The sequence below is a fragment of the Branchiostoma floridae genome, chromosome 15 (genome assembly GCF_000003815.2).
Source record: "Branchiostoma floridae strain S238N-H82 chromosome 15, Bfl_VNyyK, whole genome shotgun sequence".
NCBI lineage: Eukaryota > Metazoa > Chordata > Leptocardii > Amphioxiformes > Branchiostomatidae > Branchiostoma > Branchiostoma floridae.
The window spans coordinates 10,578,272-10,593,616 of NC_049993.1; the positions used below are offsets into that span (position 1 = coordinate 10,578,272).

Here is a 15,345-nt window from a genome sequence, read left to right on the forward strand (position 1 = left end):
CAAGACTTTAGAATTTATATTACGGACGTGTATCGGGTGTATTGGCCTATACATGTGCAAAAAAAGATTGCCCATCTAATAGGTCTCAAAAAGTACCAAAGCCCTTTTTCAGTAACGTACTTTTTTAAATGCAATCTTTAGTCCCGTGGATGCCCATTCATTTGTCCCTTAAACCAGGCCGTACCACGCAGAGATGTCGACGTTACGTATGGTTCAGTTGATTTATAAGTTAGAAAGATGACCATTACATAAACACTGGTATCAAAGGCTACGATTTGACCCAAAGAACAGTTCGTCGTACCAGGCAGTTCTAGACAGTCATCACACGTATGTTTACTTATTACTTACATCATTACAACGTCCTGCTCAACTGTGACGTCCGCACGGTCACTCAATCGAGACATTATTCCTTTCTGTGTTATCATATTGTAGTACAGTAAACATGGACACATGCAACTTATGTGTAGGCCAAAGACAGATTGTATAGTTTGTGTTTTCTTTTCTATTTGCTTTGGGACAGACGAGGACAATGTGGCACTCAAGTTAGTAACTTATATTAACAGTGCCACAAACACAGTACAGACTGAACGTAAAAGGTAGTCTTTTCTTTTGCCTGCCCGACCGAAGCCAGGTACCCATTTTTCTCATGGGTTAAGTGAGGAAGGTCGTGTAAAGTGTCATTCCCAAGGCAAGGGCACAACGTCGGGGGCACGGTTGGTATAGAACTCGGGACCTCTAGATCCCGAGCCGAACGATCTACCAGTTACGCCACACACAGCGCCACGTGTTTGTGTTTGTGCTCATATCTATTGGGCTCTAAATCTACTCTAATATATAGGTTCGGCTTCTCATCTGTTAGTGATGTTGAAACAATACGAATACCTTTACAGTCTATTAAACGAATTAACTGAAATAAAAGCCCAAATACATGCTAATTAGCGCGCGCATGTCTACTCGTAGTTCATTGACCTATCAAACACGGACAATGAGGCCAATGAACTACGCACTGCAAAAAGGGACATATTCGCAGGGGGTTCAATGTTCGCAATTTTAGCTGTGATCACGTGCACTTCTATTCACTGCGAATTTAAAACCTCCGCAAACACTTCATTTTGCCTACCGCGAACATCACAGTATCACCCAAGGCCAGAGTGGAGTTATAGGAATAAAGGCGACACCGGTCAGTGGAATAACGAATATATCCTTAACATTTCCCTAGTAGCCCCCCGCCTCCACTTTTACGCACAGAATGGATGTCAATGTCACCTAAACACAACATCAACATTTGCCAAGGGTTGAGTTTATGTACCCACCAGAGTCCTTAGTTCCTATGGAGTTCAGGTTCAGTTGCACATACACCTTATCGCTACATCGACAAACTTGTACACACGTCGCTTGCTTGACGTTTGAAATGACTGATAAAATTCGAAGCTGTTTGCTTTGTTCTGCTGCATATATAAATGTAACTGTGATGCCTAGGGGTACCCCTGGTATGTGTTATATGGGAAAGGGCAGGAAATACGTAAATGCACCTTTAAGGGTGGAACGGTAAACGTAGCATGTAAATAACTCTCACTGACGACACAGTTCCTGAAATTTGGTCCCAATTTTTTTTAAGACAAAGAGATCTTACGCTTCTTTTGGTAATAGTTTTGATAGAAGAAATGTAGTTTCTTTGCAAATACATGCCCGAAGACTGATAAGTTAATGTTGAATTATGATGATGATACAGTGATATTAATAGGTGATACCACATAAATAGCTATTTCTGTTGGATTTTGAATTCTTCGTTGTAGGTAGTGGAAAGCAAACTTCTCACATTATAAGAATATCTGAGGGAGGTATGCAAGAATGGCAAAGCATATTTGATTTTCATTGAATTACGTAATAGCTAGGCCTGGTCCTTACTATTCCTAGCAGCCGGATATATGCCAAATATATCAAAGGCACACAAAAAATGCAAAATTTGGAAAAGATATTGATAAGATATTAATAAATATTGACTCTGTCGAATAAGTTCATAAATATGTCTTTCGTGCATGACGCAATATATCAAGCGACAAATCAATAAACTAACTTTGCTGACAAACACTTCACAGAAAAGAACACAAACGCCACCTTTCACCAGATAACGGACTTCACACACTTCATAATATGTAATGTTACATTCCTGCTCGTACCATGACAAAGAAGTAGTAGAATATAGTTCTTTGGCTGGCTTGACAATAAATACATGTATCTGTCAACTATTCTTTTGTTGTGGCTAGTATTTTACACAGTGGTATAAAGGACTACGTCTATTCGTTCATTACAAAACAGACAGCACAGTATAATGTCATTTTAAAAATCTACACCACGCCCCTCAAAGGATCCGACGGTCCGACAGTTGGTGAGATTCAAGGTTACGTAATATGCCAATGTCCTCAAAGTGTCTCTCAATAGTGACGTCATGGAACGCTCTAAATGCGACCAGACACGTGGAAGAAGTAACAGAACACCACTGTACGCTCGGTCGGACTATCCTCAACTGATGAGTCATTGGCAGGCATGCGTGGCCCTGCTGTATCATTGTGACCACATAAAAGCGGAAATATCTTCCGGCTAAATAAGGAAACCACTCGGACCATATCTTAACGTACGAGGGGGCGTTTCCCCGCATGTAGCCAGTGGTTTATGGCTATGGTTCTCAGTCATTGCCATACCGGCCTACCATTGGTGGGTTGTACCCTGTTGGCTCCTCCCCCTCTAGTGGCCGTTCCGGCCTGGCCCACGTGGGCAGTGTGTGTCCGTACATTTAGTGGTATCCATGAGAGCACGCGTATCACGGACGACGAAATACTGCTTGTTAAGAATAAACGAGAACAAGGTTTTGATTAGCAGGAGCTGCAAACTTTGAAAGGAACAAAGCTATGTTGTGTCGATGGTTGATTTTTCTGACGTGTCTGTCCGCGTCTTTGTCCGCGGCGGCGACGGAGTGCTGTGGTAAGGGAGCGCAGAACAAAAGGGCTCGGGCGCCCCGGGCGACGTCCCCCGAGCAAACCCTTCGAGATGCCCGCTTGCTGGCCATCCAGAAAGTCATCCTAAAACAGCTGGGCTACCGCCGGCCTCCTAACGTCACTCGCTCCCAGGTGAGCGAAGCGGAGAAGAAAAAGATGTTGAGACTTTACGAGATGAGTTTGGAAGAAACGTCCGAGTCGAGAGAAAGTGTAGAACACGAGGAGCTGTCTACAGCCAAGACGTTCCACAGTTTCCCTGCTACAGGTTCGTACAACTCTCCCTCTCTGGGCTAGTCATTCTTGCGTAATACAGTTCCCTCGGCACGAAGGACTAGCCAGCCTCGTAATAATCTGATACCAGTCTCGAATACCTAGGCTTGATAGGGAGTTGCCAAGGAATGTGTTCATAGATACCGACATAGTATTGGGACAGTGGTTGTTCCTGTCTTTGCTATCTGACAACTTTGCAATCGTTTAAGTGTGAAGAGACTAGTTTGCTAGTTTGACTTCTTTTCTTCAAGTATAAAGCGTAGGAACAGATTTTAGGTGTGCAATCCTCCGCGATATAACCTATATAAAGATATGTCTAAAGGAGTATTTTTCTTGAAAAGGTATCAAGTTATTTGCAAAGGGAGGTTAGCTTGGTCTCAACAAAAGATTGCGAAATAATTATCATGATCGCTATCACGTACGGCCAACAAACCACATATATAGGCGGAAACAACACAGCAATAGCACATGCCACAATCATCTCATTATGGTATCGTATCCGTTTTCTTTATAAATCCTTCATAAAAAAAGTGAAATCTTGTTGAAAGTCCCGTGGGACTTGGCACAGCACTTTTTTTGCGATAGGGCGGCCAATTAAGGGTGGTTGCCTAGGACAATTTTCCACGTATAGGTACATAGTGGTCTCTACCAGACTCCGGCCTGGTCGATAATAGGGGACTAATTTAGGTTAGTCCAAGTTAGGAATAAAAGTATAGGAGGAGTTAATTGGCGTAGGAGTGAACTGATTGCTGAGTAGACGGCAAAAGACTAACTGAGATCCCATGGCATACTAGTATTTGTCCCTATTTGGCCAAATTCTTCTTTTCTGTCATCCAGCTGACATCTGCTTGGAGACTAGTCCATAGATGTATAATTGTGTCTTTACGACCGACAGAAAGGCTATATCATTATATGCAAGAGTAGCTATAGGCATGTAGGTGGGTGGGTGGTACGTTTTTAGCCTCGTACACTTTAACCCTGATCGGGTCCAGATGAGCCCGGTGGATATCGTATAGCGAGTGTTTCGCAACATCCACACCGCGGCCTGCCTTCTGAGGCCATCTTTTAGTATAGTGCTTTATCGTATTATTCCACAGACACGACGAGTGGACTTTGTTATGGATGTCTTAGGACCTTTACCTTTTAATAACTTCACAAACACACACACATCAAGTCATGGGGTTTGGGTAAATAGCAATATTGACGTCAATTGGACGGTGGCCTGCACGCATCAGCTCAACTGTCTCTATAGGGTCAAAGTTTCCCAACCAAGACACGGGGGCGTCTGAGGCACACAAGTGTTGTCTTATATTATAATTAGTCTCAGTTTCAGCCGTATGAGGAAGCCAAAAGCCGAGATTTAGTCATTATAACTGGATAGCAAGCGCGTACGAGCGCGGAACTTGGAATTCATTTCCGCGGCGTTGTATTGAGTCTATAGAAAACCCACATGCACATCGTATGAAATGTTTCTTCCCAAAACGGGGTCAGTTTGACATAACGTACTCTTATTATATATCACACACAAATAAATAACAGCTTTCTTGCTTTCGTTTTTGTGGACTATTCCTACTAACATTCTTATTCCTCATTTTTAGGTACGTAACGTACGTTTTTTTATGCCCGCCTGCTGACCTTATAAGACCTTTCCGTCTATCTATTTCTAGCTGCTTTTGAAGTTATTTTCGAAGGTGTAGCTTCTTGGATTAAAGATGTGTCGACGTGGGCGAGAGAAGCTCATGTCTATTCTTACCGTGCTGGTCGGTGTGAATGCCCATGTACGGTCTGAATGCCCATGTACGTCTATCTGAAATCTTTCTACTGTCCAATCGGATCTAAGCTTAGCCGCCAGACTTAGGGACTAACACCTTGTATTGTTAATTTAGATTCTTCTGACGTCATAGAAACATCCTAAACCTGGTGCTCTGGACTATATAGAATCCAGTTCTATTGTTACAGGGACAGAAATAGCAGTTCTCAGCCATTCTCTTTGTGCGATGTTTCACTGAAAATGTACAGATTTCATGGTTGAAGTCATGATAGGAGGCACAGAATATCTACAAAATAGTCAAATAAATGCATATCGTGACATTTTCCGTTTCGAAAGTTGCATAGCTAGTGAAGAACATGTCAAAAACTTGCAGAATATTGACATTTTCGGAGTGAAGTAGAAAAAATATGTAGCTTCGGTTTACAATCGACGATGTGTCAAACAAAAGCACTATTCATCATATGATTCTATTGACGAGTCAGGCGCTAAAAATAGAGCGTAATTATTCCACAAAGTGCATCTCTATCGCTTTCATCAAACCGGCTGTGTCTTTCTATTTTTATCTTTTGATTTTCTTTAATTTCACGGGTCAGCCGTCGACTCACCTTAACTGTCCAACGCTCTACATACCCCTGTGCAAACTTCATTAACTCTTTTCAGACGTCTTTAAGACTTACAATTATTATGCCCAGTGAAGTCCCACTGACCGATTTGTGTTGAAGGGTCATTGACATTAGTAAATAAATCTAAGGTACCTCTCTATGCTCGTATTAAATGTGTAGACCTTTTTTCAATAGTGATTTTTAAGTTGTAGATAGCTCTTGGGACAGAGAGACAGTGGTGTATGTTTGGGCTCCCTAGCGGCTTTATTGGAAGTGCAGGAGCAGGTTTAGTTGCAAAATTTGAAGGAGGATAACTCAAGAAGGGACAAACGGAACATCATGATTTTGGTATGCAGATTAAGTGATGCTTGTTATGCCATTTCTCAATGACCTTGAGGGCCAGACATGTTGCAAATGTTTGATTTTGGAATGCGGTAACATCTGGGGTACAATGGCCCTGTATTGTATCTATTTCTGGTGACACGGACGGAAGTTCTGGCAACATTTGGTATTGATTCTGTACAAAACGTCAATAGTTGTAATTGTCAAGCAAATGTCTCTCTTGACATTGGCACTAGCTCCAAGATTCCGTCTAACATATCAACAGTTACATTGTAGATGGGTGTTTGTTTCTCCGAGGGTTTCTTAAAGGCATGGTGGGCACGAATATAAAGTAAACAAAATTCAAAATTGCATATTACCAAACCAAGGTCTACAAATAACTCACATAGGTGACGGCGCGCGTGGCGCAATGTTTGGCAATCCTGTTTCTAGAACAGAAGTTCATGAGTTGGGCATGTTGTACCCCCATAGCAGGTTCTGTGACAGGTGTTTGTTTGACTTACATGGTACCATTTTCGTATTGCTTAGCTACCAGGGTTTGATCACTTTACGTCATATCTTGTAGCAATTAGAAAATAGCCTGTACCAAGGAAATCCGCTAGGTGGCCCACAAACGACGTGGATTTTTGGGATCACAATATCTACACACAAACCAAATACCACCAAAATCTAAGCATGACAACTACACCTAACCTCTGTACCACCCACACAAAACAAAGCCACTGAAATACCTCTATCATGGAGGTAATAGGCCAAAGCGCCAACCGCAGAACAACGCCCAGAGTCCCACAATCATTAGTGTTTATACCTTAACACGTATGCCTTATCAATACAGGTGTAGCTAAATAAGGACGGCATTCTTTCCATATCTCTTCCCAGAGTGTACTGTCATTCTAACCGACATTTGTAGACCAAAACAATGCGCAGTGTGTTAGAGGTGAGGGCGTGGTGCGCATTGCGTGTACACACACAGAACACACAATGCGTGGGAACTGGTCAATATTATTATTCTTTATCGCCATCCTCCGTAACCATAACAACAAGCTAATTCTGATGGGGAGAGGCAGGCATGACGTAGAGAAGTAGAGGGAGCGACAGAGAAAGGGAAGAGAGGGAATAAATGAGTAAATGAGCGAAAAATGACACATCATAGAAGAGTGGATTTTCAAGATGATTAATAGATTATAGATATCAATAACGCCTTGAAGGATTAGAAATTTATTGGTGAGGGGTAACTATAAAGCCAGTCGCATATCCACCCTTCATCGGCGTATATAGTCATAGCTCAACTCTCTGAAGCCTGTATATGTTTGAAGCGATAACACTTGACAATATTGCAACGTAACGTTTTATATCATAGAAGACGGATAAAGTCTATATCTCTGTTTTATGTTGTTTCTTCAGATGAGCTTCCACAAGAGGTGTCCGCCGAGGACTGGGACAACGGCCTGCACAAAGTTCGCCTCTACTTCCAGCCGGACTTTCCGCAGATCCACCACAGACACAGGCATCTGCGGGTGGCCAACGCGAAGTTGAAACTCTACAAATCAGAAATATTTCCAGAAAACTTGGTCAAAAGCACAGACGGACTGGTGACTCTCAGTTTTTATCAGCTTTTAGAACCCCCAAGGACAGGAAAAACGACGCTGAAGCGATTGATCGAGTCGCGCACGACGTCAGTGTTACAAACGGGGTGGGAGAAAATAGACGTAACAGCCACCGTACAGAGTTGGATGACGTCACCCGAAAAGAACTATGGGATAGAAGTGGTCTGCGACCACGAGCCACTGAATGACGTCATTACATTTTACGGGACGAACAGAGACAGAGACTCCGAGGTCAGGAGACCTGATGAGACAGACGATCTAGACGTCTTGGTACCAAGACTGATTGTTTTGACCCAGGAAGTTAGATCTCCACTGAGGGAAAGACGGAGCTCCGAGACAGAGGATTGTCTAGTGGTAAGTTATCCACATTTCGTGATCTCAAGCCTTATGCATATATTTCATAAGCTTTCTTTTAATACGTTTCACGCAATAAACTTACACCAAATGAAAGTTCAAGGACAAAGTGGCCACGTTCTCGATTTTAAGAAACCACCACTAGAAACATACACCAATAGAAACTCATGGCAAATGTCATGTTGTTAGTACTGTTAATTAATTCATCTTCATGGCCACGTTTCGTTACCAGGGTGACGGGGAGACGCGATGCTGCCGCTACCCTCTGTACGTGAATTTTACAGAGATCGGCTGGGGAGACTGGATAGTGGCTCCGGAGGGATTCAACGCCTTCTACTGCGACGGCTCCTGTCCTTATAGGTTTGTTTGTTTGTTTGTTTGTTCCTTCATTTGAACCTGGGTTTATTCATTCATTTATTGTTAGGTGCTAAGTTGATTCTTTATTCTGAGCGTATGTCACGTTTGTGTTATAGCGGTTGGGTTCTCTGAAGAGTTACTAGTACATTTAGATCTCTTTGATTTTAAGTTTGTGGACCAGTCTTTGCATTAGACTTTAGAGCCCCTAGTGGTTTCCTTTCCAACTGCAATTAGGTTTTTTTCAATAGGAAAATATCAAGATATTCAATGTAACCCTTCTTAAATAGGCTGATATCTATATAAGCAACTGTTGCCTTCCTTTTAATTTCATCTTTGAAATACGTACATTAGAAATTAGGATTACAGGAGTAAAAGATCTAAGTAATGATTTTAACCATTATTTTTCAGATACAAGTCTGCCAACACACACTCCCTGATCAAATCCACACTGCACCACCTGAACCCCGCCTCACCACAGCCCTGCTGCGTAGCCAAGAGACTCAGTCCGCTCTCCGTGCTCAACTATGACGACTCCGACACGCCACAACTGGTGGTCACTCCGCTTAACGACATTGTAGTGGATCAGTGCGCGTGTACGTAACAGTGTCGCTGATTGGTGCTGTGGTGCCTGTTCATCTGAATGTATGTATATATGTGTAAGCATTTGTGTATGTCCTTGTGAATCGATAGACAATTGATAAGAAGGGATAGCCAGTTTAGGTTGATTGAAATGTGAGAAGAATGGAATGTAGTATATTTTAGAGTGTGATTTGTGATTGTGCTGGGGGAGGGTAAGGTGTGCATGTGTTCAGGGTACTATAAAGTTGCAGGGCGGTATTTATTTCAGATATAAAACATGATATTTATTTATTTTCCGTAAAAGTTACCGACAATCAGAATTATTCTGAGCAAATGAGAGGTTTCTTGATATGCTGCTATGTATGAAAGCATATTTCTTAAGTTTCGACTTAAGAACATATGCCTGTTATAGATAGTGTTTTTGTTATCTTTAGGCGAGTTTTGTACAACTGTACGTACTCATAATTCCATTAGTAATATCTCATACTAATGTTTTTATACGAAGCTCTGGTTCAAAGAACCGAAGTCACGTGTTAGGAACTACTAGTATATGTAGAACGAAATCGAACGCTATGCATGTATTTAGAAGATACGATATATTTCGAATGTTGTTCCTATATGGATATGCCAAATGTGTGATATTGGCCAGTATTGTCGCTATATCAGGTTTAGACGTCTGTAGTGAACAAACACACGTTGCAGAGCAATATATTCCTATAACACTAGTACTGCCAATTCTCATATCTATAAATCCATCATCATATCAAAATGATATGTACAGTTGCAGATTATAGACGTTATGTCACAATTGTGCTTTATAGAAATTTTTGAGTCCAGTCGGACTGGTTAATTGCATGACGGCTGGGAGGAGTAATCTATGTCGTACTTTAATCATACTTGGAAAATTGCTGTTTGGTATGGTGCACGGTGGGGGAAATCACCCCCATTGACATTTTGGTACTAACAAAAATGGACACTTGATCGGTGGAAAATATCTAGTTGCATTTAATATAGAGGTTAGTTAACGTTGCAGCTAGCAATTTTGTTGCTTTTACGGTTTTGAAAACAAGGTACATTTTCTCTACTGTGGCCTATACGGGAGTTTCCCAAATGTGTTATCCGTTACTAGGAAGTCGCCATATTGGCTTTAGTCGTTTTTACGGATGTGTGATGATCAATTATCAATAGATGTATACGTACAAATGGTCTGGTCTGTGACCAGGTAAAGAGAAACTATAACGAAATGCGTCATTCTTACGTCGGTTTTATCTGTGTCTGATTGTATTATTTGTCCAGCACAGTGCTGGGTATACATTTATCAGCATGTACATATATTTAAAGAATGCTGTTCGAATTGTGTATGGTCTTGTAGTATGGGTTTTCTATGAAATGTCAACTCACAATGGTCCGAAATAAATATGTAAAAACTATTCTCGTTGCTTCTTATATTGTATTTATAACGTTGATCCTAACTTGAGGCTTTTAACTCACTTCGCAGCTTTGTGTTTTCTTTGCACATTTATCAAATTTTATCTATCAAAAATTATGTCAAAGGTTTCCTTACATGGAATATATTTGTGCATTTGTGACATTACCCTTCTATAAATAGCCCTAGTTGTTGTGAGGATAGCCTATCAACAGTATATCGTTACCACGCAATGCTTTTGTTTGCAGGGATATACGTATCAGGGGTGGCTGATAAATTGTACCTTGAAGTGCCACGATAAAAATGCCCCGTAATCTAAAAGGGGAACACCAGCAACAATTTGGCAGGGGACCAGTAGATACTCGGGGTACAGATATAGCTATTCTTTCAATTGTGTGGGTATAGAATAATAAAAAAAGTTAATTGGTTGATGTTTCACCCCTACCTCGACCCCATCAATATTAAGGTCAATCGTCGACATCCAAAAAAACACGTACACCAGTACTTATTCAATAATGAGCGCCGCAAGTGGGATATTTTTAGGAACAAGTGACTATAAACCTGTCAAGAGTCTGTGTTTGCCACATTCCGTGGTGCATTTTCTGGCGGTACGTACCCAAAAATCAACTTTGCTTCAATCCACACTGGCATCGAAAATATTGAGCTAGTGCCTTTGGTCCATCATAGTGTTATCAATTTGATGACAAGTTTATGAATAAGATAAGTATATTAAAGAGTATGACACATTCAGACAAGATTGTCTGAACTTTTATTCATGAGAAACTTTTCATCAACGTGGATATCGTTGATATTGAATCGAAGAGTCTTAGTTCTTTTTCTTACCACTCTTTTTTTTTTTTAGTTTTCAAACGGAATCTACCATCATTCTAGCTACCATGGTCTTCACATACACAGCTGAACGTATTGTCTTGAACTGTGGGGTTTTAGCCACACACAAACCTTTGGGGAGTTAGTTCTCTTGATAACTAACCCGCTCCTAACCCCCAAAGATTTGTGTTGCTCCGAAATAGTTGGCTGTGTACAAGAAAACGTGTGCCAAAAATTCCACTCTTCAAAACAATACCTGAAGTCACGAAACGTCCGTCAAATTATTGGCAACATAACAAGGGGAGGGGGGCGTTAACTTTGTTCACATTGAGTCGTAGTCTAGATATTGATGCATGTTTCTAACGGTTCAATACGCTGTAGATACTACTGTTTACTCATACGATAAGATGTAGACCAAAATGTGAGAATGAAAAATGAAAAGATCACTTTATATCGAGCATGTGACATTGATAACACAAAATCTCACATATATATAACGTCCCCCTTATCGGTATCGACATTCTCGGCATTCTTGCTTTTATGGTGTCAACCTGCCCTGGTTGTAGGATTGTGTTTACGTTTGTGTTGTCACCAAGGTTATAAAAATCAACAAATGTATAAAATGGGGTTGTATTGTCAGACACTAACCGTTGTTTGACCACACAGTAAACCCACTACAGCTGTAAGCAACAATTCCTATCCCGAAATGGTACAATTCTAATAATTGGTACAATTTTAAGAATTGCTTCTAATTAACGTTACAAGCATGTGTCTATGGTTGCATTTGCAATAATACTCTATGATAGCTATTCTCTCCCTATTGCCTCAAAATACTCCCTCTCGGCCTTGAAGTCATGTGAGGACAAAGTTTTATAACCTTCAACTTAATGCCGTACAATATCAAACAAAAATACAATTATTTATGGCAACGCCTTTAAGCACACCGGAATGTGGCAAACAGTGCATTTGACAAATATACAGCCACTTCTCCTAAATATATCCCACTTAGTCAATAAGTGCCTGTGGGGTGATTTTTGCAAATCGAAGATTTAGTACTTTGACATTGATTTATTCTGACTTCATGTGGGGCGGGGGTAGGGGGTAACAAAAGCATGCCAAGCTCCTGTTCTTCAAACTAGGTTAAAGTACATATGACAACTGCTGCATTCGATCCCAGAAACCTGCTTTTCCGTTTATTCCGCAAGGAGCGCTCAAGTCTAGGAACGTGCGCGCCACTCTTGCCAATCATGCCCTTTCTCTTAGTCTGATGATCGATATTTGGACCTTATTTTTTTTATCGATAAAACGCAGTCTATCAAAATCATCAGTTCAACCGATGCTAGACATAGATGACGGGAGTAAGACATAATTCTTAGGCTTTGATGTGCAGTCAAAACATGCTCGAAAAATTCTGATCCGCCAGATTTTTTTGCTCCGTGTGATAGTGCGCGTGTGTGGAGATAGAGTTAGGGTACATTTGACAAATATACAGCCACTTTTCCTGAATATATCGTACTTAGTCAACAAGTGCCAGTGGGGTGATTTTTGCAAAGCGAAGATTTAGTACTCTGACTACGTGTGGGGCGGGGTAAAACAGCATGCCAGTTATGGTTAAGTTTAGACTCCACAGCGCGACCCCTCCAGAAGGCGCGTCGACTTCTCTCTGGAAAATTACCACACGTGTGTAACGTACTTCTCTCCAATCAGATATACTGGAAACCCAGCAGCAGTATCGAGGGAAATATTTGGCAGGGACAGAAATTTCGCTTGACACTGGCCGACTTCGCATTTTCCTCGCCCGCCTGGCAGAAGTACGGTACGCGGTATCACCCACACCCCCACCAGACGTCGCTTTGACGCAACCACCTGTTTCAGCTTCCTTCAACGTGTCCGTCCGGATATAAAGATTACTGTGTTATCGGATACGGCATGACTGTGGATAAACCTAGCTGCTAAGAACAAATACATGAGTAATAAGTGTGGAGTCTGTATATTTATACTGCAAATTGGGACGTTACGATTTTACGACATGGAAATGCAAGAAAGCATTTACCTCTTTACCTGATAGCTTTAACAACGATTACTGCTGGACATAGGGTGATTGGGTGTTCAACGCTATTAAATGTATGGAGGCTTCAGGCTCCTTTGTCCGTGAATGCGAAGGGCATGGTAATGCTAGTGATATTATTTGGCAAAGCGCCACCTAGCTGAAGTCAAGAGGCATGCATAACCTGTCGAACCTTAGACTAAAGTGAAGCAAAACGTTTTTTCGTTGGCTAGTAGGGCAACGCAGCCTCACCACAGCTCACGTGTTTAGCCAAACACATCACGTCACCCTTACTCTTGTCTATAATAAGTTGGGTTTGACGTTTGAGGCTTAATGCCTAGGTTACACATAGTCCCAACCATCTCCCGACCAGTAAATGACTTACTCCCGACTGTGTCTCGAATGCTAACTAACCTATTACCAACCATCCCGACCTCTAGCCGCAGACTGCCGAATCACTCCAGACTGATTCCCAACCGATTGCTAACCCTCTTACGACTTGAAATGGACATAATCAGCGATTTAAAAAAAAAATTAGCCATTTTTATTTTTAATCAAAATAATCCTTTCTTCTATTATCTAAACATCACAAAGAGATTAAATTTGGATCACAGATAGCTCTAATATGGTATTTATGTTTCTTTTTGTTTTCGTCTGGATGTCGGTCGTGTGAAGTGCGGGGGTGATTTGCCTACGTCCTGGTAATAGTTATTTTTCTTGGGATTGAGTTAGCAGAGATTTGTCTACGGGTTTGGGGTGAATCGTTAGTAGGTTGGAAACAAGCTGGGAGTATTTAGCAGTGTTTATGGCTTGGTTAAGCAGTTAAAACTTGACTGCTGGCTCGTTCTCATTTAAATGTCGAAATGCTGTCGCCTGACTTTACGGCTTGATATGGAGAAAATTATAGACAACATCACTGGTTCCTTCATTTTTCCATAACCCCTGTAATGTTTTACAAAAGAAGCACAACAACATTCGTATTGGTTGATGGCTTAGAAGGTTATTATAGCCACGGATCGGATTTCACACCCTAAAAAATGGCTGTCGCCTGAGAAGAAACGAAGAATTCAAATAGTAGCCAAAAATGTAACAATTCAGTTCCCAGAATAATTGTTCGGCAGGTGAAACCAGCTACCAAGGCCCTCTGCCCGATCACGTCAGATCGCTCCTGTCACTGATCTTGGAGGCTGTGTGAGGTGGTTTATGCCTGTCGCCAGATTCTGTAACAAACGTTACCACCACGAGTACGATGGTTGCCACGGTTTTATTATCCACGTATTAGACTAGAAATGACCGTTTTTGTGACGCTGCAGTTTTTCTGGCTTCCTAAAGAAACAAGAAAGGGTTGTTGACTGTTATTTGTATCCCACCTTGCTTAACAATATGTTGTACAGAAATGACTGTAACAAACGTTACCATTGTTCGATGCTATCTAAGCTTTCTATTTGACTTGGTGTAAAAAAGGTACCCACTTTTCAAATGTCTCTTGGGACATCCACGTATACCTAAATGATGTCGTCAATAAGGTAAGTCCTTTAGAAGAAAACAGGGTAAAGTTTACTATTGTAACAAACGTTACCGGTAACGTTTGTTACCTGCCCTGTAATGTATTACCAATGGGACCGAAAATAATAAGTTGCCATTTTTTGGCTATGGTTAAAAGAGGAATTTTCCTAAACAATCAGGTAGTTTTCACTGAAAATAAAGCCGATTTATTTTTCGACCCAAAAAATGCCATTTTCGACATTTCAATGAGAACGAGTGTGCTGAGTTACTCCCGAACACCAGCCGAACACTAGCCGACCATGCCGAACACCAGCCGACCACCAACCGACCCATTCCAGACCCGCCGTTCAGAGCCGAATGTTTTGAACATTTCAAAACATTCGGCTGAGGCAGCCGAACACCAGCCGACTCAGCCGAACGACAGCCGACTCAGCCGAACGCCAACCGACTACAGCCGAATAGCTCCCGAATCACTCCTAAACCATAGTCGGGAGAGAGTCGGGAGCCAAATTCGGCTATGTGTAACCTAGGCATTAGCCTGAAGTTCCCTCATACACGGGACCACTGGCTTTACCTCACCATCCCAAATGACAATTGCAATCCCTTTGCAGTATACCACCAATGCCAACTCTAAACGTTGCTAAAATCAAACTACCATCT

At 41.5% G+C, this 15,345-nt stretch overlaps 1 protein-coding gene across 1 annotated transcript; it reads left to right on the forward strand.

The window, feature by feature from the left end:
* The first annotated feature begins 2,256 nt into the window (after positions 1–2,256).
* On the forward strand, positions 2,257–10,033 carry LOC118432556 (bone morphogenetic protein 4-like). The gene is made up of 4 exons (XM_035844176.1): positions 2,257–3,261; positions 7,386–7,942; positions 8,175–8,302; positions 8,708–10,033. The coding sequence occupies exons 1-4, from the start codon at positions 2,910–2,912 to the stop codon at positions 8,898–8,900; spliced, it is 1,230 nt and encodes a 409-aa protein (XP_035700069.1). The 5' UTR covers positions 2,257–2,909; the 3' UTR covers positions 8,901–10,033.
* Positions 10,034–15,345: the final 5,312 nt, after the last annotated feature.